This window comes from Carya illinoinensis, chromosome 11 (assembly GCF_018687715.1).
Source record: "Carya illinoinensis cultivar Pawnee chromosome 11, C.illinoinensisPawnee_v1, whole genome shotgun sequence".
Classification (NCBI taxonomy): domain Eukaryota; kingdom Viridiplantae; phylum Streptophyta; class Magnoliopsida; order Fagales; family Juglandaceae; genus Carya; species Carya illinoinensis.
Genome location: NC_056762.1, coordinates 40,002,771 through 40,030,628, shown reverse-complemented (window position 1 = coordinate 40,030,628; position 27,858 = coordinate 40,002,771). Strand labels below are relative to the sequence as shown.

Sequence of the window (27,858 nt, the reverse complement as noted above, 5' to 3'; positions counted from 1 at the left end):
TACAAAATATGCGTACAATTTTTTGGTGGCTCTATTATTTCTCTAAAAATAAATTTACAAGTTGATATAGATTAATAATACGTTAAATTTCTTTTATAAAAAAATAATTTTACAATCTAACGTATCATATAAAGTTATACTAATTTATAAATTTACGTTTATAGTATTCTTTTATGATTAAATCATTTCTCAATATTTTTTCCTACTTTACGTCACTCCTAACAAAACTCAATTGCACATCCTAATTGTCAAAGGATTTTATGGTTTAATTTTATAATTAGTGATTTTTTTTAATAATTTATGCATATTATAAATGTTTTAGTTCTCTTCCTATAACTAAATTGAATTGGGTGAGTAGAATTTTGGTCATCGATACCTAGTGTCAAATTTTTATATTTTATTTTAACAATCGAAGCTGAAAAAATAAATGAGTTATTGTACATTCGAGCATGCCATATGTTATTTTGCATAACAAAATGCATTGTAAATACTAAATTAGATGATAATAACTCTATATTCTCTTAAAATTCAAATTAATTAAGTAATTATTTTATTCTCTATTATCCATGAGAGGAATAATGATAAAATGTAAATAAATAAATAAATTCATTTTAAAAAAATAAAAAAGATTCTAGGAAGTTCAGCTGAATTAGATATAAAAAAACCATCTCTATTATAATTTTTTAAAAAAAATATATATTATAATAAATTTTACAAATAAATGAAAAGTTTATATACCGACTAGGACTCATATTGCGCGCATTCCAAGAAACTTCCAACTTTGATCGCTGGGTTTTCTCCGTTTCGTTGCATAGCTGCCAAGAAAAGGTCCTCGCACTCACCCCATCTCAATGTCAGAGTTTGTGACCTTTGCCTTTAAACAATCACTTTCTTGTCTGAAAATCTGCTTCTTTTACCTCAGCTGCCATTACTGACTTGGGACTCAAAGAAGGGACTCGAGTCTAGGTCCACTATGTGGGGCTGCAAGTTTATAGCCTACGCCTTTTCTATAATTCCACTAGGCTTCCTTTCATGTGCCCAGGTTGACTAACACGTACAATGGAAGTGCATGATTTCAAAGGCAACAAAACAGAACAGATAAGGATCTTGATAGCCATAAACCTCACCCAAGCTTCACTTACATTTTACTTTCCTTCAACTTGCCTGCAGACTCCTGCTACATCCTCTATCTCAATATGGGGCGCAGCTTCCTTGTTCCAACAATGAAGAAGGAAACTCAAAACAAAATAAGAAAATGAGAACAGATAGCTGTCAATCTTTAAGCCCACATTCAAATAATTATTTCATAATATACAATTTATATTAGAGAAACCAGCATTCTTCCTGCACTACGTTTGTTTGCGCTACAAATAATTTCAGCTGAAATCATGTCATAATCACAAATTAGCAACATGATGTACAAAAACCCCAGCTAGTCAATCCTATAGATATATAAAGCTTGGATAATTCGAAAACATTCACGGTGCCGCGTGTTTGAATAAACATACATATTAACAGTAGAATATACTACTCGCACGCCAGTTTCGTACCGAAGCTTGTTAGGCAAATTGCAAATGCCTGAAAAGCTGACAAAGGCTGCCTGTAATCCATGGTGAAGGTATCATCCCCTACTTTCCCAAACTGAAGGAGAACTGCATCCTCGTCACCTTTTCCTCCCAGCTGACTCTGATCTGCAATTGCAACCAGTTGAAAATTCTTCACTGATGCCACTGTCACCCGACCATGGAAATTTAAACACCAGCACTGCAAATGCTCATGCCACCTTGGCGCTTTGTTCCTCAAAATTGTATTTCCGGAAGCAGCAGATTCAGGTTTCTTCATCTTGGAGTTGTCTTGAGACTTGTCATAGGCAGTTTCTCCTTGTGATGAGCACTTCAGCGAACAAGCCATTCTCCTTGGACCTCTAGGTTTCAAAAGGTTGAATTTGTAAGACACCTGCCCTATCTCAAAGTTGCCAGCTGGAACTTGGGGGCTAATTTGCTTGCTTGCAAAACGGCGGCTGCCTCTGCTGCTTGAGGGTTTTGCACCACTGTGTGGTGGCTGGCTATCATAGATTGCAAAATTCGTGCCAAGAAAGTCCGAGCTACAACACATTTCAAATCATATGAGAATGCAAACAAAATATTGAGGGTACGGTAATAATTATTTTCTTATTACTTGACAGATCCTTCGAACAACAAGAATTCTAACAGAAACCAGACATCAAAATCCTTTTTCCATGGCACAAAAATAATTTAAAGACATCCTGCAGGTAAAGATGGTTTTAGTACAGGAAACTAACACACACACGCGCACACACATATACATGCCAAATCAGAAAATGCCTCTTCTTAAATAAGAATATCTCACCTTAACTTTCCAACGTAAGCATTACTTCCTTGTGATAGGTCATCAGCATCGAGTGATATAATATACTCAGTGTGAGCACCATTCCTATACCTCCGTGCTGCCAGGAGAAACTTCCCCTTATCTGTGAATGCTGCCGGGAATAATAAATGAGGAAAACTCCATTGAGACATAACTTCAGCTATTTTCATTGTGCAATTGTGAAGGTCCAACAATAAATCAAGTAATATAGGAATATAAGGCAAAAAAATCAAGGTGTTTATGGATTCAACGAGGTTGAAGCTGTGTGCGAGAATGGTTGAATTTGCCAGCATTGAGTTAAATCTTAGCTCTAGCTTTGGAAAACCAAAAATCACAATCAAATACTAACAAATCCTAGATTTTTTTCCCAATATCTTCACAATTTCACATTCTCATTTGTTTAAATGTTTTATCACGTACTTTCACACCAAAAAACTTCACTTGATAGCACAAAACAATTTGTTCAATCCATTGAACACATTTAAATAAGGTAAAAATCTTTTCAGAGTTATGTTTGGCTATGTAATAATACCGTAAAATGGAATTAGAGGGAGTTCCATTCAAAATATTAAAAGACCAATAAATTTGGAGTTAACTCAGATTTAAAGCCCACATCCACTAATAAGACAAATAAAGGGAAGAAAGTAACTTTATAACTAATCTGGTATGGGTCGGACTCGGAAGCAGCCAAGCAACTCAAGAGGGAAGTTATGCAGAATACAGTTATCCCCCCATTTGTCCCTACTGAGCTGAAAGTCAACTTGCAGGTATGACATCTAGCCAAAAAAATCTAACATTTAGACAATTGAGGTATAGCCCTTTGATTTTGGTTTCAGTGACATTCCTGTCAAAGTTCTCAAGTAGAAAATGACGTAACTTCAGAGGAAGCATAGAAGGTAATTGTGATCAGAAACTTTATTATCATGCTTATTACATCTTATAGAAAGTTAGTCCACTAATAGATACTTACATGGAGTGAGGGCGAGATAAAGGTAAAAAGTTGAAGTCTTCTTGTTCCGTTTTATAAGACATTGGTGTGGAAGGTCACGCGGTCCCGGCTGCATTTATAAATTAATAATAAGACCACCAACCCCAAATATCATCAAAACTTCATCCACAAATAAATTTCATGAGACCCAAAATATAATTCTGGACACTAAATAAACAAACCACGAGCAACTCGATCTGCAAAACCATCTCCCATCAAAAGGATGAACGAAACAAGCATCGCATGTACAGTGGCAAGAACAAATTCTTCCCTTGTACTTTCTTATATCACGTTGAAGAAACAATCATCCCAAGAAGTCAATAAATAGGCTTGATTTTATTTATTTATTTGTAGTCTTTCTGAGACTATGTTTAAAAAACAGGTCTTTGTTCCAAACCGAAGACAGCTTCGTCACTTGGAAATATTTGGTGGATAGAAGTAATGACATGATAACAAGTGAACAATTAACAAAAAATTGTATGATTCCTTTATTCCTTGTGCCTAAGGTTCAATTTTTTTGGAAAAATCAATTTAAAAACATAAGTTTTCAAATCTTGTCAACGTTTGAAACACCCAATAAAAAAAAAAAAAAATTTCAGCCAAATGAAAAGGTATTCAATTCTCACACCCAAATAAACAACAACATCAAAAAATAACTTAAAAAATATGATACTTCGGTGATACTGCAATCTCTTCAATATTAGGCGAGATTCTTACAATTACTTTCCTAAATAAGCTGCAAGCTCTCTTATAAAAGTGGGGTATGGATACGTATGGCAAATCATGAAGGAAAACACAATTGCCCAAAGGCATAAAGAGGAAGCGATCATCCCCCGCCGATCTTGTCTCGGTCTTTTTTCCAATTCCAATCGGAAGAACCCATGCGTTCGTATCAATGTATTAATCAAAATGCCCACTTTTAAAAAGTTCCAATGAAGCATGTATCCAAGAATTTCAAAGGGAAATAAAGAAACAGAGGAAAGCAATGACAATTCTAAGGAGAAGGAGGACCTGTTTGAGGCAAGAAGGGAAAGTGATTAAGCCAGTCAGGGAAGGGGACCGAACGATTTCTTTGGTGATCTGTCTCCACCGCTTGCAGACGCAGGCACAAGAGACGACGTTTTGGCGGAGGGGCCAGTTGCCCTCGCTCCTCTCCACCCGCTGAATGATCTCCGCCAGGAGCTCCGGGAGCAGTCCGGCCCATGAGCCTTCGGGCTGGCCCGCCCCCCCATCCCGCCGCCCAGACCCCGAGCCAACCGCGTCCTCATCCGAGTCGCGAACGCGCCCACTCTTCTCGTTCAGTTCCTTGAACGACTTAGAGAATCTACGAGAGAAAATGGACCTCCTCAGTGACATCGCTTTGAGGCAAACTCACGCGCAGAGAGAGAGAGAGAGAGAGAGAGAGTTTGTTTCCCCTCTTTAGAGGAGGAGATCGAAAAGATGGAATAGAAAAGAAAAATGATGAAGTTACGAATTCGTAAGAAGATGAAGATGACGGGCGAACGAAAGAACGCTAATAAGGACAGGTTTCGTTCGAAGTGATACTGGAGCGTTGGATGACTGGAATCGATCTCAATTAATAAATAGCAAACGTGCAGAATCGTGTGATCTACGGTGACTGTAATCTGATATTTATGTTAAAACTCGCTTTCGATACGTATGACCTTGGCTGCGTATGGTTTACCTCGCATATTTTTGGGGGTTTTTGTCCCGAGATTTGGCCATTAAGCAATGCTATTATGAAATTTTTGAGTATTATAATTTTCCATTTTCTGCTACTTTTATTTCACTATTTAATTTTTTTTCAAACAAATAAAAATACAATAAAAAAATATGATGATTATAGTGGAATATAAGTATGATATGAGTGTGGTATGAAAGTTTTATAAATGGTATTTATAGTCTTAAATTGTACTCAAAATTTACACATTTTAAAACTGTGTCATATATTGACAACAATGTAAAAAACGTGTATTCACATTAATAAAATAACTCTTAACAATTAAGAGTCTGATAGCCTGATAAATTATGATTAGGTTCTTCAAATAAAACATCTAAATTTGAAATCTCCACTCCTTAAAAAAAAAAAAAAAAAAAAAAAAAAAAAAAAAAAAAGAAAGAAAGAAAGAGGAACTCTTAACAAAATGTATTAGTGGAATGAGTTTTGGGACAATTTTCTATATTGGAATTCCTTTAAGAACCTTTTTAGAAGAGTACTTGTGTTTAATGGTTTTTAGGAGTATTGAGGAATTCTATAAAGAAAATTATTAAAAATATTTTTTATAAATTTATGTGATTTGATACAATATATATACATATATATATTAAGTTATAAATTCATTTTTATTATATATAAATATCAAGTAATATCAATTTGTAATTATATATCTCTCTTTATCCACTTAATATTTCTCGAATCTCTTAACTTCATATTCATGATACTCGAAGTTTCAAAATATCTGTCTCAACCTTTCTCTTTTAGCGTTATATAAATAATTTTATTATATAAAGTTTGAATTTTATTTTTGTGTTATTAAATACTAAAAAGTATAGACCCAATTTCTTAATCATAAGGATACATTTTTTGGTAGGCAAAAAGACATTTTTTTATTTCATACCCCATATTAACATATTGTTTTTCAATTTACATCATAAAGTACTAAAAATCTCCAAATATTATTAAAAAAATAATTCTTTTTAAAAAATGGTAAAATCAAAATTATTCTATTACTAAACGAAATGATTTATACAAGTCTTAAATATATAAGTTTCATGCAAGCCCTTCTAAAAAAAGGTCACATCTTAAAAAAGTTTAAAAAAATTATTCTTTATTAATAAAATTCAATTTTTTACAAATAATTTGAATGAAATTTACCTATTTAAAACTTCATTTTTTATGGAAAATATGTCGTAGTTTCTCAGTATATTGAGGTCGTAAATATTGATGTCAAATGTCAATACAACCCCAAAAATGGTTTTACATGAGGTCAAACGTGGGTGTAGAAGAAATTTCCATTCTTCGAATCCAAAAATACAAAATAAAAAGAGTAGAATAAACATTCAACGTAAATCCACGCGCGCGTCAACTCTTCAAATATTTGAGTATTAATATGTCTGTAAATAAATTACATAAAAATAATTTTATAAATTAATATAATTTTATTTAATATATTAAATTTATTTTATAATAAAAATAATTTTATAATTTGAAGATTCCAATATCAATTTATAAAATTATTTTTATATAATTTTTTTATGACTAAGATATTTTGTTTATATATTCTTGTTTAAATATCAATACGTGTATAACATTTTTTACAATTTTTTATATAAAAATTATATTTTAAGAAATTCTGATATATATATATAATTATATTAATAGAGTGTATAATAAATATATAAAAATAATTATATATAAAAAATTTTGTAGTTTAAATTAAAGATTTTTTGTTGTAAAAAAAAAAAAAAAAGTGGCATGTGCCATCCTTTTCATTTCGGCAAAAACCTTGAGATCAGGACAATGATCGTACTGGTTTTCATGAACAGAGTGATGTGCCAAATCAACGTGTGGTTTCTATTTTGAGAGTTGCTACAGATCAGCCCCTGTAGCGCAACAGCCGTTGCACAACTTACGTGGATATTCCTTTTTTCTTTTTTCGCACGTTTTGAAGACCGACCTTTATGATTTCAAATTTCCACCGATTTGAAGCCCGCGTAGCCACTTCTCTGCCCAGCACCCCGCGTTGCCGTAGCCCCTTCCTCTGCCCAGCACCGTGCCTCGTCGCTCCTCCCTCTGCCCAGCGCCGCGACTTCCTCTGCCCAGAGTCGCTCCTCCCTCCTCGCAGCTCCTCCTTCCCTCTGTAATAACTCTCGCTCTCTCTCTCTCCCTCTCTCTCTCTCCCACCGTCAGTTTTTCTTGCATTTTCTCGTTCATTCACTCTCTGTAATACTTATTTTTGTATGCTTGGGTTGATTTCAAATTAATGCCTTTGTAGATGTGAGATTCTCCCCCCCTCCCCCTTATCGTCAATGGTTTTTTTTTTTTATTTGATTTGATTTTTCTGGGCTTCAATATGCCTTTGTATGTTTATATACTTGAGTTGTTGGAGATTTGTTATATAGCATTTCCATTGTTTCTCGTTCATTCACTCCCTTCATCCTCATGAAGTTTGCACCTCGAAGATTTTGAAAGCCCTCGCTCGTTACCTCCCAGGGCCCTCAGACCCGTGCTTCATCTCCAGAAATCGAACGCACCATGCTTCATCTCCCCCCTCCCTTCATCCTCATTGGCTCATCCCCATGATTTCCCTCATTTCGAATCACCCCCCCGATCCTTTGTTCCCAGACCTGCGACGACTGGAGTCCACGCCATGATTTAAAAAAAAAAAAAAAAAAAAACCAATAATCTGCGGTGAAATAGGTAATGTATCGACAAACCCATTAATGTTCTTCAAATTTTTCTTTGGATACCTCATTTTTTCTCTGTGATTCTAGAGTTACACCGTACATTTTCACTTCTCTGCTATTTCGACGCCAGTAAGCCCTCATTCTTCTTCTCTGTTATGGTTTCACCAACACACTCAGATTCTCACCATCGACGTGCACACACTTCGATTTCGCACTGAAGCTTTTCCACAAGTAATTCCTTCCGTCGACTTTGTCATTTCTTCTCTATGATGATCTACGATTATTTATTATTTGAGGTACTAAAAGTGCAATCTAATGATTAGAAATTTGCATATAATGAGTGGACTTGAATTATTGCAAATGCAACCCAATTAGTATCGACTACGAGTTTGTGATTCAATGGTGTCCCCCCCCCCCCCCCCCCCCCCCCCCCCCCCCCCCCGATTCAATGGTGTCCCCCCCCCCCCCCCCCCCCCCCCCACTTTTCTCTCCCTCCCTCCCTCTCGTTTTTCTCTCTTTGTTTTTCTTTCAATTGGAATCAGAGCTTGCAATCTACTTGAGATCGATGGTGTACCCATGCTTCTCTTGCATTGAGAGTTTGGAACTCCCAAGACTATTAATTTGGTGCTTCTTTTCGATTGTAGGTTCATCTACTCTTTCATGGGAGTGGGCATTATCTTGTGTTGCATTACTCTCATAGGTTGCATTTTTGCCGAAGTAATTCACGGTTGCTGCCTATTTTTTGTATCGTTTGCAGAATCACATATGAAGTTCTATCTTTATTATGTTTTCCAGCATATGTTGATTAAGGAATCAATCTCCTTGTCTCCATGTTCTGAACTTAACTCTTTCTAAGTTTTGAACTTGTGTTGGTCCCATGGAATGCATTTAAACTCTATAACTTTTTTGGTTTTTGCTTCTAATTCTATTTCTTTCGACTTTTTCTTTAACTCGAGAAAATCTTAGTATACTTTCCTCATAAAAATACTCATACTAAAAGAGGCGACTTTGGTGGCATTCATTGCAATTGATCGTAATTGGGAAAAGGTAATTATAAAATATGATAATGATATATGCCTTTCAGTAATAGATGGGTGCATTGGCTTCATCCTGCATGATTATTCTAAATAATAAAAAATATGTTTACTACCTCTACAAGATCTTCCAATTGATCCGACCGGTGAACTTGAGAGCCTTCTATCTTTCATTGAAGATAATAGCGACATTTGTAAATGCGTTGGTATTGCTGTGGTTGTTATTAGGACCTAGTTAAATTAGAGAATTCATCATTCGCTTTATATATGGATCACTGTTTTAATTAAATATTCGTACTATGTGCAGGGAGGAGCGAGATGTGAATTTTTCATATGGGCGGATACATTTCATTTGATAGAAGAAATTATTTGTAGAAGAGAGAACGCAATTCGAAAGACGTGGGATGACATGTATTGCTGCACGAGTATAAAGTTCGGAAAAGGAAGATAAACTGAGAGAGAGAGAGAGAGAGAGAGAGAGAGAGAGAGAGAGAGAGAGAGAGAGAGAGAGAGAGAGAGAGAGAGAGAGAGAGAGATGTTCACAAGGAAAAGAAAATATTATTGTATTTGTATTGGGTTGTGATGTAGTTATGATGTTCTAGTTATGATGTACAAAAGGGAGTATCCATAAACCTGTATATGAAAATGTTGGTTTGTGAAATTATGCTGTTAGCATGATTTGGAGATTAACCTGTATACGAAATGTTGGTCTTGAGATTGCAATTTACTTATTGAATTAAGACTTGAATTGAATTGAGTTAAATCAACATTCTTGTAGAAACACAAGTTTTAGAGCTGTGCATAAACCATTGTTTGCACACAAAATCCCACAAGTGTTTGCAACACAACACAACCCCACTACAGCATCTCCACAGCACAAGTGTTTGCACACAAAATTCCGAGTCTACAATCTACATAAGTAATACCAAGTACATTTCCACAACTGAAAACAAAAGAAGCTGCATATAATGATAAAAAGGAGATGTACTGTTCCAAGCAGCACCTCATTTCATTAAATTCCAAAATACAATGGTAGGAGCACATAACAGACTTCTTACTTCACAAAGACATTAGTCTAAATAACTCTACATAAATGAATGGAAGGAAATACATTAATTTGAATAACTCGACAGTTTCACTGCAGGTGCCTCCAGATGGGAATGGGATACTGCATACTAGTATTGTAAATTGATGAGGCTGAGAGTCAGACGAATAAGTAAGCGATTCTCTTTGATTAAATATATTCGTACTCCTGCATATATAAAGTCATCAAATTGAGATTTCTCAGTTCTTTGTTTATTTATTTATTTTCAATGAACCAAAAAGTTTGATGACATTAGTCAACCAAATGTGAACGACAGATTACTTACATGCCCAAGAGGTAAATGATAAGATCCTGCACAGACAATGTGGGATAAAAGGGAAAGATGAAAAAAGAAAAAGAAAAGAAAGATACATGTTGACTATTCTATAAGAAACGTACAAAGCTAGAAATCAAAGAGTTTTTGAAGTAGTTCAAATCCCCATTAAATGTAAGAAAAAATGTGCTATGATCTTCCCCAACATCCTCTGCATTTTCACCTATTACACAGACATTTTATTGCATTTTTTTTTCTGTCTTGAAAATCAAGTGCTCAATGTTTTGTTGGATTAATGGATTGCTTTAGAGAACAATGATGATGGAAAGAAAAAGGTGGTGCTCCCCAACAATGCATTCCAGAGCAACTGCCATATCTATAGGGCTGGTGGGTACAATACTAATACAGATAAAAACATTCTAACAAATGGCCAAGCATCTCAATATTTCTCTTAACCAAACACACCCTATGATTCTCATGCTCTTTAAGAAATAGAAAACTCTCTCATTCCTCTAAATTCATGTATGAAGTGCGAATTCATTTGAAACTTCAACTATAAATTTGATCCATTAAAATATCTACATGAAGAGTAAAATGATGGCCATGGAACTCCTTAAATTTTATACGAGGGCTCTACGTCCATTGGACCATCAAATTTTATTGACAAGTAATAATTTCATAGTTCAATGGAAAGTTTCACAAAACATAAACATGTTGAGGAAGAACTCCAGCATTCTGATACGTATACCATCAAACTATACAAGATACTTATTAAAAAAATAAAAAATAAAAACTATACAAGATTCTCCTTATGGCCATCAAATTATGTTGATAAGTTAACAACTTCCTAGTTCATCTGGGACTTTTCAATCTGTTTCAAGCAATTAAAGACATGTTGATGAATTCCATCCTTATAATGAGAATAATACCATATCTGAATGACAACCACAGCAATACCAACCCATTTACAGATGTCAATAATGTCTTCAGAAGGCTCTCAAGTCTCAAGTTCACCGGTCGGATCAATTGGAAAATCCTGTAGAGCTAATAAACATATTTTTTATTATTCTGAATAATCATGCAGGATAACAAGCAAACCCAGCTGTAAATAAATAAAAAACATTTTCACAACAGCCAAACCCAGCTTTAAATAGATAAAAAACATTTTTGAATCGAATCAAATCATTGTTAAGAGACAGAAATGCAAGGAAAGGAAAAACCAGTGAGAGGTAGAGGTCAAAGAACAAAGAATAACAAGCAGCGAAAGGACACCGCATGGATCAAGGCATTGAGTGTTTGAATTTAGAGCTGCATTTTCAGGCATGCACAAGGGATTAGCATAGAGTGAAGCAAAGCTGGTCAGCTTAAAGCAATTTCATGAAGATGAAGATGAATAAAAACCTTAGGGCCACAAATCTCTTCAGCAGAAACAAGCATTTTCAAACAGTGCAATTGGAGGATGGGCAGAGGGGGCAGAGCTTCAGATCTAGGTAACAGGGGTGATGGGTAGAGGGAGGTTCAACGGCGACGGGAAAAATAGGGCAGGGGATGAGGGAGAGAATGGGCGATGCGGGGGTGGCTTAGAAGATGGGCGAAGGCGAGGGTGGGGGTGGGGGAGAGGATTGGGGGAATTTCAAATGAAGTGAAAATCAGAGAGAGGGAACCGGAACGCGTAACAGGGAGAAAAGGGGAAATTCACCTTTACCACGCAAGGTGTGCTTCGGCTGAAGCCAAATAGTGGCTGATGCGAAGTATTTCTCTTCTATTTTCTAGAGCCAAAAATCCTTTTTTATTTTTATTTTTTGGGCTTAACGTGTGGTTTGTAGTTTGATGTTTTAGCTGTATTGGGGGCCGCCTTTATGGTGTGTGAGGCAGGCTTCAGAGTTCTCCACATAACTTGTCACATCCTTGCAAGAAAGTGAACCCAAGGCTGCTATTTTCTAGAGCCAAATAATGGTTACATGTCTCTATAAATCAAGAACGAAAGAAGGAACTAGAGGGTCGATGGGATTTGATAGTTCCATCCTGTTTAAATAGACAGCGCCGAAAACAACTCCTTTTATATACTAAAATGTTTTGGAAAATACTAGATCCCCTGTGGGATCCCGCTGGGAGCGGTACCAGCGTTTTATTTAATTTTTTTTTTCTCTTTCTTAATGATTAAGAAAATTTTGTTTAATATTATTATAAATTTTTTTTATTTTTTTTAAATGTTTAAAAAAATTAAAAAATGATGTAAAAACAAAAAAAAAAAAAAAACGTTTCTCTAAACTAAACAAAAGTCCCTAGCAGTGACTGTAGAAGGATCCAAATGTTTTATGGCATTGTAAGTATATGCAATTTGCTTCCCATGTAACATACGTTTAAAGGTTATGTTACTTGCAATTGTTGAGAAATAAATTTTAAGAAAAATCTAGTTATAAAAATAATTGTGTACTAATATGTATATCAATTTAATGTAATTGGTCAAGAAATAAATTTTATTAAAAATAGTGTCAATATAAATTTTGAATATAAAAAAATCAATATTGATATGCAGATTAATACATGACTTTATTTATATATAGCAAAATTCTAAATTTTATATTGTCTGTAGATAAGGTTTTAGATATATTTATAAGCAATGAGCAACTATGTTTTGTGGAACTAACTTTAGAAGATGAATTAGACCCATAAATTTTTTCACGATATCAGAACTTGCCACAGGATGAATAGGGGCTCATACTTACTTTGTGACAAGGACCAAAAAAGTCTGCATGCGAGGAATGATGTTGAGAAATAGATCTCACATTGCCTATAAATAAGATTTTAGGCATGTTTATAAAATTCGAGCAAACCTCTCTTAGTGAACTGGTTTCATGAGATGAGTTAGGTTCATATATTTATTCATATTATCAAAATCAACCACAAGATGAAGGGATGCCCACACTACTTACCCAATGCTAAGGACCAGAAAAATATTGGTCTGCACATGAAGGAATATGTTGAGGAATAAATCTTACATTGTTTGTCGACAAAGTATTGGATATATTTATAAGCAATGGACAATTTGCTCTTGTGTAACCTGTTTTATAAAATGAATTAGGCTTATGAAAAAATTTTCAGTAACATCTTAAATGTAACGCCTGTGTAACATCATTAATACGATAAATCACTTAAAATGATGGGATTTGACTACCTACCGTATTAGTATCTTCTATATATAAAAAGTGTGTATGAAACGGAAAATCTTGTTTTAACGGTTTTTCTTATTTTTCCGTTAAAGTTAACACTGTTTGTTTTAATGGTTTGGCACATAAAATGAAGACATAAATGTTGAGAGAGATAGCATTCAATGTTGTTATATGATTTATTAATCTCAAAAATTATAATACTTAATAGTTTATATAATAAGTAATTAAATATTAGTTATTATATTTTTCTCTTTCTCCTTAACATATACACGTGTATTAGGTGCATAAGACGTGAATCCCTAAGTATAATATACGTGTATTATACATTTCATTAACTCAGATTATTGAGTATTCTAAATTTAAAAATCTCATATAATATATAATACAAGTGTGTTTAATCAAAGTGTTTTTTTTTCCCCATGGTAGTAGGACGTAGCTTCCGCTAAGTCATATTCCATACGTGGACTTGCTATGATAGGCACTTGACAAAGGCCGTGATCCTTGAGCTAATCAAGAAAGAGTAAATTCGGCCAACAATTTCAAAATATATTTTATGATTTATATATATGTTATATATAGAAAATATTATACTACAAATTTTATAAAAAAATTATATTTTAACTTTATATTGTCCCTGATCGACTCAACCAATTTCAAAATAAGAATTTCAATATTGTCTCTATTGATTGTCTACAGGATGACATAAATTGATGAATTATAATACAAACATCAAACGACAGATATTTTGAACTACCATTTGTGTTAGACTTTTATTAAATTTTTTGTATACATCGTTGCTAAAATTATAGATGTTATAAACATGTATTGGATTATATGATACTTTGAATTAATTTTTTTATTTTCTCCAATATGCCTTAAATTATTAAGTGACATCAATAATTTTTATAAAATATATATTATTTTTTACAAATAATCATTTCATAAAATTAGACAAACGTGCTTTGCACGTTACTCTCACCTATTATTATTAAAAAATAGCTATTCTATTACCAAATTAGTTGGTAGATCATGTGATTCATTTCACTTAAATATTAAGATTTTGATTTATAAGATTTAAAATTTAAAATTTATCTTATAAATCAAATTATGTCATAGAAACACTTTATTAAATATGTCACATACCGTATTGAGAAAATTGAGTACTTCAATTGACGAGTCTCATTCAACAAATAAAGGAGAGCTTCTTGTTATGACTCTGCCATGAAGCTTAAACTTCTAACTTTGAACATCATGTTCGGTACACGATCAGGAACTCTTCTTTGTTTCCTTTATTTTGAATATAAATTCTCAAAACACGTGAGGAGACTAGGGAAATCATAGAAAAATATAAGCAAATATGAACACAATTGAAGACATTGGAACTTGAAAGTCAAGAGAGATCACACCACTTCTCCTTCCCGTTCCACTATCTTGTTGCCCCATCAATTACTCATTACATATGCTTGTTGAGTACTACTCGTGCCTTTCGTCCACCAACCAAAGTCAACAAAATAAAATAGATGACCAATGCAATGATGCATTCCCGACCCGCAGTCAGAGTCTAAAGAGGGAAAGGTCATTCAATGGGACTCAATAATTAAATATTCGTAGTAGCTTTTTATCTTTAATTTTATTTGATAAGTGTTATAAATACAAAGGATAATATAAAAATAAATTTATAAATTGATATATTTTTATCTATCCCTTAAATTTACTCTTTAATAAAAATAATTTTATAATTTAACGTATTATATTATGATAAAACAAACTATTACAATATAACATATCATATCAAACCACAATTAATTTAGATTTTATATAATTTGTTTTTATATTGTAAGTATTTCTCGTTTTTTTTCCCTTAGCTAACTAGGGAATTCAGCTAAAGAAAATAATAATCTTACAACTATTTTTAGAAACAAATCTAAATAGAACTTCGGAGCCCCCTAAAAAAAAATAAAATAAAATAGTCCCTAAATTTTATTCATAATTCCATGTATATAGAATTTGGCCCCCTCAAAAAAATTTATAATTTTCTTATAATTTCCATATGCTTTCTAAAATTTTGTAAAATTTCAATATACATAGAAATGTCTCTCTCTAAGTTTTCCCTATAACATATAGATTTTGTATAATTTCTATATATTATCTATTTTCAAAGATGTTGCCCCACTAAAATTAAATTAAAACTAAGATTATGAGAAGTAAGAAACTATTAACACTGGCCATAAAGTTTTTTATTATGCAATATTAAGTTTCTTAGTATAGAATTCAAAGTGAAAATACAAGAAAAATTATTTAAAATTAATGATTTATATAAAAAATAGTAGAGATGATTTATACTCTAAACTTCATTGAGCAAAGAAAATTTTATTTAAAGTCTCAATTGTAGTATTTTATGATTAATATGACATTAAAATAGATAGATTTTACATGAAATTTAATAAACTAGTTTAAATATTAGAATGAACGATGACATTCTAAAAGATCACTTGATAGTTTGAAAATAATTTCTAAATATTTTATATTTAAAAAAATAATAATAGGTGAATATTATTTTATAAAATATCATCGTAAAAAATATAGAACAGACATTAAGTTGTATTTTTAAAGTTTTATTTATATGTTATTTGACAAATTATTGAAATTTAAATTTATATACAACTATACTTTATGATTTTGTAATATTTTTTTATTTTACATAAATATCTAGTCCTATAAAAGTTGGCCTCTAAAAAAAAAAATTACTAATTCCGCCATTATTTTATATAATTTTCTTTCATTTTTCGCTTGCAATTCAGTTTGGGTAGCACCAGCTAGTTATAGTGTGTTTTTATTTTAAGTTTTTTTTATACGTATTTTTTAACATTTTTAAATATATATTTTTTAAATCATAATATTACTAAAAAAATATTTACTTAATCGTTAAGGAAAAAAAAAAAAAAAAAGGCAGCGGTGGCCAAGCATTTCCCTTTCAGTTTTGCCGATTTCGACGAAGATTTCAATCGATTGGTCAACTTCATCTGCATGCTTGTTATTCAATCTGTCTTGGCTCGTGTTCATGGCGATTGGCGACGCGTGCTTTTTGAGAAAACCAGGTGTCACCATGCATGCTCCCGCAGAGCGTGCGAGGACACGTAAAAGAAAAAGATAAAAACAAGCTCCACATCCTGCCGGAGCAAAGCCTACCTACCTACTTCCAATGTCCCCATGATTATGGACCCGGCTACGTGCTTTTTTTTTTTTTTTAATTCCTTATTAGGGTACCAGGGAGACCAACTTAACAATCTTTTCCGAGTGTGATTATGAGTCTTTTTCTTCTTCTTTTCCTTTTTTTTTTTTTTTTATACTAAAATATTCAATTTGAATCATAATTACTGTTTAAAAATAAATATATTACCACATAATTTCTAAAATATTTAACTAGTCTAAATTCTATCTTATAACCTAAAAATCAAACTTTATTATTATAAATAATTTTAATTTATATTTTGACTCAAATTCTTAATTTTAAAATTATAAAATATCAACTTATATCAACTAGACTATCGTGTTCGTGGGTATACACACATACATATATATCTTATATTTTAGTATATACGTTAGTCGGTGCATTTTAAATAAAATTTAATTATTTAATTTAAATTAATAGAAAACAAAACTTTTAAATAAACAATAACAACATTTCTCTAATTATTATGTCTAGCTAAGATGATTAATAAAAATTATATCTATTTGTATAAATTTATTTATAATATTTTTTAATCGACACATCAAATATGTTGTTGATGTAAACGTCAGTCATATCATTTTATATAAAAATATTATTACTCTAACTAATATAATGAGTCTCACAATAAACCATTACGTTTAATATTATTGATTAAAATTTGAAAACCAAACATAGAAATTAAGGAGTTGGTATTGCATGTGATGTGTCTCTAGAGTCTAGGGTGAAAGCCAAAGTACAATTATCATGCCTTAATCACCGTTGGTGCGCAGACGGTCCTGATCTACTCCCAAACCACGGATCCCAAACTGCAACTCAGCGGCTGCAATCAAGAACTCCACAGCCTGATGTGGCGTCAGCAACTCCACCACCCTCTGCACCGTTCTCAGCCGTAGATCATCAGCCTTTTCTATAACGCTAATCAGCCGTCCGATCTTCTCCTCCATGTTTGGAATCTCGACAAGGAAGTCACTCGCGCCATCCTGCCACTCCGATAGCTCATCCGTTATTGCATTTTCTTCCGTTACCTATTATTATTGTCACAAAATTATATTACATTATATTTTTCTATTCATTAAATAAAATAGTAAAATAAGGATAAATTGTAGCATTTAATATATTTTGGCTAAAAATGGGTCATTTTTTTTAGTAATTTAGTTATCATATTTCTTATTTAATCCTTAATTAGTGCAAATCGTACTGTTTATAGTTTTTCTTGTTTGAATTTCACGTACGTAAATTAATTTTAGGTGGATGAATATTTGGAAAAATTAATCATTCGTATACATATCATTGCATAATATAAATATTTAAAATCATTTAATAAATAATAAACGGCGATATATAAAAGAAAATATTACCGAATATATATATTAGAACATAATCTTAATAGCCAGAGAAAAAAAAAAAAGTAAAATGTTGTTTATTTGTAAAATGAATAAATATGTAGTGCTGGATGATAATTAGAAAATTTTAATTAATTTAATAAAAATAATATTAAAATATATAAAGATGAGAAGCATCCTCAAATATTCACACTGGCCATTTCAACAAAAAGAAAAGAAATTAAGGACAGACGTGAAAGACACGTGTGGAAAATGAATTAGTTTACTGTTTCACACTGTAAGTCGCTGACTAGGCGGAACTGAGAGGGGGACAGATCGCCGAGATCGCCGGTTCTCTGTCCGCGGAGGATATCGACGATGTGGGACTCAAAGCGAATGGAGGATTCGGTGTAGACGAGGTGGAAGGCGGTGGTGGGGCGCCACCCTCCGATCCAGTGGAGTGACCGCTCGAGCGAGGTGGCCCAGGGGGCAGCGAGGACCGAGACGGCGTCGCGATGTGCTGCGAGGGATTTGGCCCGGTAGTAATCAGAGTAATGGGACATAACCTTGCGGACGAGGTGGACGAGATCGCGTTGCTGGTCGGGGTTGGAGGGGGGTCTTGGGGATGCGGAGAGCTGGTTCAACAGCTGGCGCAGGTGGTCGAACCAGGTTTCGTAGAAGTTGGTAAAGCTACTCATCCGGATGGGGTTGAAGGTGGCTAGCTAACTCCTACCGTTTGAAAAGAGACGAAGACGGTGTGGGGGCGGGCGGAGGTAGGGGAATGGGAAGGGTGGCCTTCCTTTTATTGAGAGCCGCGGTGCCGACAACGTGGATGGAGACGATGAGATATTCTGTATTTTTATTTTTTGAGTTTTGCTATTCATAATTCCTACACGGCTATATCAGGCACTACATAATTTTTTATTATTTATTATTTTTAATTTTATTTAATTTTTTAAAAATAATTAAATTCTTTTACTAATTATTCATATATTATATATTTAATAAGAGAAAAAAAATAATAAAAAATAATAAAAAAATGTATAATATATGAGACTTATTAATAATTTTTTTTTTTTTAATTTTTAAGAGCAACAACTCTCCAGTTTGGCCGAAATTTTTCCCTTTTTTTTTGAATTTTAAATTTTACACTGGGAGAGGAGAGGGAGTTGAATCCAAAACTTCCATTTTAGAGATTTGGATTGGAGCGCTTTGCTAATTATAAGCCTTATATACCATACATTTTATTTTTAATTTTTTTTAAATTTATTCTTTTTAAACTAATTTAATTTTTTATTCGTTATTCATATACTAAACATTTGGTAAAAGAAAAAGAAAAAAAAATGAATGGTATGTATTGTATAGGCTTATACTAAACATTTGGTAAAAGAAAAAAAATAAAAAAAATGAATAGCATGTACTGTATAGGTTTATGTTTAAAATTTTTCCTAGGTGTTATGCCAGAAAGAATAATGATAGTTTTACCACTATTCTACTATTTTTTTATTTTTATTTTTTTAAAATTTACTTAATGATTAAAAAAGTAATTATTAATAAAATTATATATTTTTAAAATTTTTGTTTAATGATTAAAGATATTAAAAAATACTTTAAAAAATAGAAAAAAAATAAATACATTACAAATTGTAAAGTTATGGTAAAAGAGTTGTAAGTCTATTACCCATGCCAGGAAACATGCCTTTTACTTGGTTGAAATTTTCCATTGTGCTGCCTCTGTTGGAGTATAATTTCTGATGGGAAATTTTAAGCGGAAGTTTTACCTCACAATTCTCCTTCTAACGAATGTGATATATTTGTAATTAATGTGCATTTCTTTCAACTTTAAATAATGTCTGATCCATTAAAGTCTATCTTAATCTTAAATAATAGATAATTTTTTTTTTTAAGAGAAATGGCAACTGAGCAACAAGAAACCTTTTTTTTAACTTCACATGTATTTTTTTAAATAAAAAGTAGATAATTAATGACGTGTATAGAAGATATATTTACCGAAAATGGATGGATAATCTGGCGTACTTTGCAGTTCGAGCTATCATCAGCATGCAGAAGAAGAAATAAGAGCAAAGTATGAAAAGCAAGCTATTGCTGGCCCGATTGTGGGAAACAAAGTGGATGGGCACTCTGCCCGACGCGTGCAAGAATTAAGCCTAAAGCATTAATACATTTTCTCAACGTTTAGCGTACGCAATGGTACTTGTGTAAGGGGACATGCTTGCACTGCATTGCAGGCAACGAACTTTTATTTTTGAGGGTGAACATATATGTTGTAGGCAGCATCGTGATGGGGAGGACCCAATCAGAACAAATCATTAAGAAAAAATTTAGTTATAAGTACAATTGTATACTATTATGTGTATTAATTTATTGTGATTGGTCAAAAAGTAGATTTTATTGAAAACAGCGCTAATTTAAATTTTAAATATGAAGGAATCAGTACAAGTACGCAGATTAATACACGATTTTACTTGTATATAACAAAACTCAATCATTAATGACACATTAAGTAGGTAGTTCCGAACTTAGAAAACACACAGTAGAGAGAGAGAAGGAGGAGGAGGAGGGGGGGGGGGAATAATGCCTACTATATTCTCAACAAACATGGTTTTTTTTTAATCTAATGATTAAGAAAGTATGTTTTAATGATATTAAAAATATATATTTAAGGGTATTAAAAAAATGCATGAGAAAAAAAAAAGCAAAAAAAAAAAAAAAAAAAGAAAAAGAAAAGGAAAGAAAAAGAAAGATGAAATAAACTTATAATTGGGTCCCAAAACCGGTGGCTGTGGTGCCACCCTTCTGAATGTTATCCCGAATTACCATCGTCATTATCACAGGCAATATCATTTGTGAAACACCTAACTTTCTGAACAAAGATCATGACTTGAGAAACACATCATATCATTTAGGGGAGGGAGGTTTGGATACGAAAGCCTTTTAACTCATCTCATCTAATTGTTACAACTTTTCCAAATTCTCATACAAAATATAATAAATAATTTAACTTTTTCAAATCTCAAAATAATAATAATATTAAAAAATAATATTCTAATAATATTTTATTTAATTTTCATCTTATCTCATCTCATCTCAACTCACCATCCAGACCTCCCATTATTCATTTTTATGGATCCAACTAATTTGCTGAATGTAAGAGAAAATACTGGGAGTCATTGAATACAAAACTTTTCAGTGACCAACCTCTTACTTTTAGTTAACACTTGAAGAGAGTTTTGGGGGAAGGTGTTTCAATCCAACTGAAAAACACCAAATTCATAATTCTTTAGTGCACTTCTGACTTGTACGGGCAACTAAAATGGTGTTCATGAAATTCAATCCAAGACCTGAATTGCGTATATTTCATACCCTAAACCCAAGGATGTAAATAAATAAAGTCTGGACTCTATATAGGTGAATTGAAGTATACTTACATAAACTCATTGACTGTTAACCTATTGGGACCAGGACTCTTAATTTGACAAGAAAACAAAGGTTCTAGACTCTACTCAATTACCCCAAAACCCTTAATTCATGGAAGTTGCAAAAAGTTACAGATCTACCTGCCACAAAAAATTAACCATAACTTATACATAACAAAAATCTATGGCCAAATGAGTTTTCAAAGTCACAATATCTGTAGCAGGAAAACCAATCTCATTTTCATCCTTGCTCTCAACTTGTTAGCATTCAAGATTTTCCATATCTTCCCCTTTTGTAGTCCACTGTATCAAGTCATGAATCCTCAGTCTCATCAACCTTTCCTACGGCATCAGTATTTTCTTGCTCGTCCTCTGACATCCTTAACTTCAGCATCAGACCCTAGCTCTTGCAAAGCTTCCACAAGAGTTTCCAAGATTGCTTCTCTTGGTTGAACAATCAGACCCAAGTTTTCTTTACAACTTTCTTGAATGAAATCACCATCGGTAAGCACAACTCCAATGGTGCTTACAATGGGTTTTTATCTCCATTAAACTTCTATCATGGTTTTAAAACCATTTCTTTTTCATGAATCCAAGCAACTTTTTTCTTCTTCCCATTTTTCTTTTCTTCTTCTTCTTTTTTATTTTTTTTTATTTTTTTATAATAATTTTATTGTTAACCACATGAATCCAAGCAACTAGGTTCCTCGTGACTTCCAAATTCCAAATCTCTGGAGAAAACATTAAACTTCAATGACAGATCAAGGATAGTGGCCAGAGGAAATTCTCCAAAAGTTATAGAATCGACTAGTTACAAGTATACCATTGCTCACTGGGAGTTTCATAAAATTACAAATATACCCCCATTACAAAACTAGCCAGAACTTACGAAATAATGGCCAAGATAAAAAATAGTTTTACCCCTAGGTTCCTAATAAATAGATCTTCAAGACCATATAAGACTCTTTGATGTTGTATGTGAGCTCCACACAATTAAAGCTCTTTTTTTAATAAGTAAACACAATAGAGGCTTTTAAGTTGGACAAGCTAAAAATTAGGGCAACTTGTTTCTACTTCCATGGTTGTATCACATACTTTATTTCGAGGTTGTGACAAATTCACAACCATCGATGATGGTTGTGAATTTAAGTACTAAATTCGTTCTCCTCTTCTCCTCATATATATATAACCATTTAGAATGGCATATGCACCCACACTCGAATGTGCTCGGGAAGGAAGTCTAGCAATGGAAAGCATTGAAATATTCACATGCTCCCAACAACAATTTTCCTCTTCTTATTCATTGAAAAAGAGGCGATTAAAAGGATCAGGAAACGGAAAAGGCTACATGTTTTGAAGATTACACAATCTCCAATCGATAACAAAATCTCAGTTTAACATCTTCTTCTTCTTCTCCTAATCAAACTCTTAACGGTGAAAAGAAAGCAAAGGAGCTTACGATTAATCGACGGCCTTTTGCACCGCGTTTGTTGAATCTTCAGGCAATCGGTTCCCCTGCTGCTTCTGTAGCATTGCTTTACGCTCCAGCTGCCGCCATTTGTTAATTGCAGCCGTGCATATGACTGAATCACACGTTGATCAAAAGCAAATTCCAATCAAAGATTGAAAAACATGTAAGGTCAAATTATAAACAAATGAAAACAAAGGGAAATGAGATATTACATCCAGCACCGACAAAATATAGCAGACGGAGGACCTTGGGGGCGGCAGGACCCGCGACCTCTTCTCCCGTCATGGCGATTCCTTTCCGTAATATCCCGCGTTCGCGCTCGCTCGAAAATCGGGAGTTCACTCTTGAGGTCTGCTTCTTGATTGCCCGGAGAAATGAGTAATGATATTTCTCACATAATATAATTTACAATATATTTATAATATATTTTAAAATAAAAATATTTTTATAAAGTGATGTTTTATAAAATGTCTTAGTTTTAAAATATAATTATATAAAATATTATGAAAAGTGACGCGTATATCATTTTTCATTCGAAATACCTAGTTTTTCAATTTTTATAGGAGCTACCAGAGGCTCAACTCGAATCGATCAAATCAATAATAAGCAAGCAGCATGGAGAAAAAGGAGGGGAGCTCCAAACTGAACGTAGCCATTATTCATCCAGATCTTGGTATAGGTAAATGCCCTCGTTTCTGCTCTCATATCTCCTTCTCTCTTTTTTTCTTTTTTCTTCTTTAAGATAAATCGGGGTAATTGGTTTGGTTGCTCGATTAATTGGCTCTTCATGTACACAAAAATCCGAACTGGTGAAGAACCCACTAGGCAATCAGGATGTTTTTCTGTATGGCTGCCGAGTAAATTGACTTATTCCATTTCACGGCAATCGGACTGGTCGTCGTGGCTTTTGTTTTTAAAATTTTTTCCTCCTGCAAAAACTTCGAGTGTTACTATTCATATCGTAGCAAAGGAAATTTGATTTTTGCTAGCTTCTCATTTTCACCAGGTTATTTGAATTATTGGAATTGAAATGTCAAGACTTTGGTGTGTAGATTTTTCGACCAAAACAATGTACGGGGGTCGTGTTTTGAGTCTACGAAGCATTTTGCGAATTTTGATATTGAAGCAAGCTTCAATGTGGGAATAGACAATAACCCTTTTCTTAGTTCTAAAATTAGGAAACAGTTTTGCATGATTCTTGGAATGAAATCATCTGTGGAGGATTTGGAAGGCAGTTGACATTGCCCATGCCATGGAATTAATGGGGTTGGTGGAGGTTGTGGAGTTAGTAATGAGAAAGGAGGAGGTGGTGGTGGTGGTATTGGAAATTGTCGATGTGAAATACATTCACTTGCGTTTGTAGATTGTCTTTGAAAGCATAGATTGAACTCCCATGGTTTTACAACGATCAGAAATCGCGTGTTTCAGAGTTGTTATTAGAAAACAACATCAACCCTTGAAACTGTGGTTGTCTAAAAATGCAAAGATAATTAAAAATCAAACCAAGCAGATGTACAACCAGATGGGCTATTAATTTATCTAATAAACGTTAATTTTGGTGTAGTTTATCATTTGTGAATTTGTTGCAAACCTGCCTGTGCACAACAGAGATGTTCTTGCCTATTTCAGTTCTTGATGAAACCTTTTAATATTTAGTTTGTCATGTGCGTACCTTGCCATAATCTGTAGGTGGAGCTGAAAGATTAATCGTTGATGCGGCTGTCGAACTGGCATCTCATGGGCACAATGTCCATATTTTCACAGCACACCATGACAGAACTCGATGTTTTGAGGAAACTCTTGCTGGTGAGTTACCTTTTCAGGCTTCTCTGTTGAGGTAGGAACTAATTGAGTAACAATTTTTTTTTTTTTTTTCAGTTTGTTATTTTTCTGTCTTATTCTTGCTTATATTTTCTCTTCTTTTAGATGGGTGTCTTTCTTGTACATCTCGTGTACTTGGATTGCACCTTTTAATTAATTTTTTTTACTTATTAATAATAAAAAAGGTGCATGTAGTGTATTTAAATAGATATTCTAAGCATCCATCAAGACTGGAAGGCTGCAGACTTATAAGCTTAATTTATCAGCTGTGGAATGATAATTATGAAAGAAGCATTACTGGAAATTGGTTTGACGTGCAAGCTTGAGCAGGCTGCAGTTAGCAGTTGATTGTAAGCTTGAGGGGCTGGCAGTTGAGGATGGTGACAAGATTGAGTGGCCAGCTGCAATCTTGAGATTGTTGATGGTGACATCAAGGGGATCATTTCAATTTTTAGGCAACCAACAAGATATCAATGTTATTGCTTATAAAAAAAAAAAAACAAGATATACATGTTCTTATCTCCTTTAGTCATAAATAAGAATACCAACTACCTCCATGTGGAGGATTAATAATCCAAAGGAATTAATATCTCTGATCCTATGGTTGTGCCAAACATTAAATGTGGATAATTTATTCTACACGGTACTCAATATGCAGTGTGCCAAATGAGATTTATGTATATATATCGATATGTGCATACGAATGTGTTTATGTACATGTATGTATGTATGTTGTGAGGTGCCTTGTTTTGAAGATCCAACAAAAACATACTAGAATAACAATAATAATTTTTGGGAACAACATTAAGCATAGTTACAACTTCTATAGATGGAAATTGATGCTCGGTATTTTATCATGATTATCTGCATCTAGTGTTCTTATATATACCAAATTTTTACTGGTTGTCCAGGCTCCTTTATGGTTACTGTGTATGGCGCCTTCCTGCCCCGGCATATTTTCTACCGTTTTCATGCTCTATGTGCATATCTGCGGTGCATTTTTGTTGCTCTTTGTGTGCTGTTCATGTGGCCATCCTTCGATGTTGTACTAGCAGATCAGGTTTCTGTTGTTATTCCAATACTGAAACTTAAAAGGTCAATAAAGGTACTTATACTTCTTTCATATAAACTGCTACCTGGATGTCCTGGAATCACAGCTGTCTCATGCACTACACTCTTTTTGCCAGGTCGTGTTCTATTGTCATTTTCCAGATCTTCTGCTGGCTCAACACTCTACTGTTCTCAGGAGGATTTATAGGAAACCAATTGATTTAATAGAAGAAATAACCACCGGTTTGATTCCATGTCTTGACTTTTGCTGCTCTTGTAAATTATTCCCATGATCTCAATTTATCCTTGTGCATTATAATCATACCATTTCTTATCTTTTGCTTGTGGGGGAGTCCAGGAATGGCAGATATGATACTTGTTAATAGCAGATTTACTGCATCTACCTTTGCAAATACATTCAAGCATCTTCATACTCGAGGAATTCGGCCAGCTGTTCTGTATCCAGCAGTTAATGTCGATCAGTTTGATGAACCCCATTCAACTAAGTAACCACATATTTGTATATCTCGTGGTATTTTCTAGTTTTGGGCAAAGAGTGCTACGTGTAGACCTTTCTATTACCTTGTTTTTCCCCCCAAGCATAAGCTTAATAATCCGATTCTTATTTGCATTGTCATTTTTTTTCTAGGTTGAATTTTCTTTCAATCAACCGATTTGAAAGAAAAAAGAATATAGAATTGGCAATTTCAGCTTTTGCTATGCTGCACACACCTGAGGGAGATGTCTTCCAAAATCATAACCTGGATGATGCTTCGTTGACCATTGCAGGCAAGTCACGAGTGATTTTGTGAGTTCAAACTATTTGTTTAATGCCTTTGAATACCTTCTGTTCACCACCAGCTTATTTATGCTGAGGCCACATTTTGTTCTTGAACTAAGACTAATTGTGTGGTAGTGAGCAATCAGAAGTATGGTTGTCTTGCAATCAAATTTTCAGCACTGGGTTTCCATATAGCTGGTGTCATCCTCGGTATAGCAGTTGGACTCTCCGTAGTTTATCACAAGAGGCATGTTGCTGTCTTTGTTTGTGGATCGTCCTGTTTAGACATACACTATTCGGGGTTGGGATTTTATGTTAGGCGTTTTTGTGCATGGTGAAGTCAACTTGCTGTAGATACTTAATCACTGGTAAATTAGGAGTTTTCTATAAAATGGAGTAATGGAGCCATGTTTGTTACCGGTTATGTAAAACCAAATAATTATGTTCGATGAATCATGAGGCTTGACAATTCATAGTATGCACAGATATGTGAAGCCCACATAGTTGCTCATTTACAAGGCAGAAGCTTGATTGTCTTTTGCAATTATGGGCGATATAAATCATCCATATATTATTGTAGGTGGGTATGATAAACGCCTGAAAGAGAATGTTGAATACTTGGAGGAGCTTAAAAGTTTAGCAGAAAGGGAAGGAGTTTCTCATCGGATTAACTTCATTACATCATGCTCAACAGCTGAAAGAAATGAACTTCTCTCCCAATGCCTATGTGTAATCTATACACCAAAGGTACGATGGCATTTGGTATATTGCATCTATGTTCAATCATTGGCATTTGTCCCCCAAACTTATCAGATTTGGAAAAGAAAAGGAGGGTTAACATCTGAATATTCATTTAATGCAGGATGAGCATTTTGGGATTGTTCCTCTGGAGGCAATGGCAGCTCATAAACCTGTCATTGCATGCAACAGTGGGGGACCCGTAGAGACAATTAAGGATGGGGAGACAGGATATCTCTGTGATCCTACCCCACAGCAGTTCTCTTCGGCCATGGCCAAACTTGTTCAGGACCCTCCGATGGCAAAGATAATGGGGAAAGAGGCCCGGCGTCATGTTGAATCATTCTCGACAAAGACATTCGGTCTGCGTCTGAATCAATATCTTTCTGACGTTGCTAGGCCTAAGACAGACTAAGAATGGTGAATGACATTCAGTCAGTTGAAAGCTATACCATGTACAGGACATTTTTGGTAATAGAAAACAATGTTTCCCCGTGATGAACTCACGTAACTTCAAAATTGAACTAATAGGTCTTGGCGGATTTGATGACAACTGTCTTTTTGCAGATCTCAATCTAATAGAAATGAATAATTCTACTTAACATCTCACATATCACACACACCTCTTTTAATTTTTTCTTTTTTCAATTGTGAGAAC

The 27,858-nt window shown here is 33.7% G+C and overlaps 5 protein-coding genes across 5 annotated transcripts; 2 read left to right on the top strand and 3 right to left on the bottom strand.

Annotated features, from left to right (window-relative positions):
* Nucleotides 1–1,266: 1,266 nt before the first annotated feature.
* LOC122281855 (tubby-like F-box protein 7) lies at nucleotides 1,267–4,916 on the bottom strand. The gene is made up of 4 exons (XM_043093670.1): nucleotides 4,388–4,916; nucleotides 3,359–3,446; nucleotides 2,371–2,500; nucleotides 1,267–2,104 (listed from the first exon to the last, which is right to left on the bottom strand). Exons 1-4 carry the CDS (start codon nucleotides 4,730–4,732, stop codon nucleotides 1,528–1,530), a joined length of 1,140 nt encoding a protein of 379 aa, XP_042949604.1. The 5' UTR covers nucleotides 4,733–4,916; the 3' UTR covers nucleotides 1,267–1,527.
* On the top strand, nucleotides 4,868–9,118 carry LOC122282490 (tetraspanin-18-like). The gene is made up of 4 exons (XM_043094439.1): nucleotides 4,868–4,902; nucleotides 8,428–8,527; nucleotides 8,750–8,828; nucleotides 8,940–9,118. The coding sequence occupies exons 1-4, from the start codon at nucleotides 4,868–4,870 to the stop codon at nucleotides 9,050–9,052; spliced, it is 327 nt and encodes a 108-aa protein (XP_042950373.1). The 3' UTR covers nucleotides 9,053–9,118.
* An 8,075-nt stretch (nucleotides 9,119–17,193) lies between these two features.
* LOC122280872 (protein DOG1-like 4) lies at nucleotides 17,194–18,770 on the bottom strand. The gene is made up of 2 exons (XM_043091942.1): nucleotides 18,190–18,770; nucleotides 17,194–17,605 (listed from the first exon to the last, which is right to left on the bottom strand). The coding sequence occupies exons 1-2, from the start codon at nucleotides 18,598–18,600 to the stop codon at nucleotides 17,330–17,332; spliced, it is 687 nt and encodes a 228-aa protein (XP_042947876.1). The 5' UTR covers nucleotides 18,601–18,770; the 3' UTR covers nucleotides 17,194–17,329.
* A 3,839-nt stretch (nucleotides 18,771–22,609) lies between these two features.
* LOC122281436 lies at nucleotides 22,610–23,201 on the bottom strand. The gene is made up of 2 exons (XM_043092905.1): nucleotides 23,023–23,201; nucleotides 22,610–22,922 (listed from the first exon to the last, which is right to left on the bottom strand). Exons 1-2 carry the CDS (start codon nucleotides 23,093–23,095, stop codon nucleotides 22,801–22,803), a joined length of 195 nt encoding a protein of 64 aa, XP_042948839.1. The 5' UTR covers nucleotides 23,096–23,201; the 3' UTR covers nucleotides 22,610–22,800.
* A 131-nt stretch (nucleotides 23,202–23,332) lies between these two features.
* Nucleotides 23,333–27,802, top strand: LOC122281435 (alpha-1,3/1,6-mannosyltransferase ALG2). Its single transcript, XM_043092904.1, has 8 exons — nucleotides 23,333–23,489; nucleotides 24,500–24,616; nucleotides 25,543–25,736; nucleotides 25,819–25,924; nucleotides 26,040–26,187; nucleotides 26,331–26,470; nucleotides 27,043–27,209; nucleotides 27,325–27,802. The coding sequence occupies exons 1-8, from the start codon at nucleotides 23,426–23,428 to the stop codon at nucleotides 27,613–27,615; spliced, it is 1,227 nt and encodes a 408-aa protein (XP_042948838.1). The 5' UTR covers nucleotides 23,333–23,425; the 3' UTR covers nucleotides 27,616–27,802.
* Nucleotides 27,803–27,858: the final 56 nt, after the last annotated feature.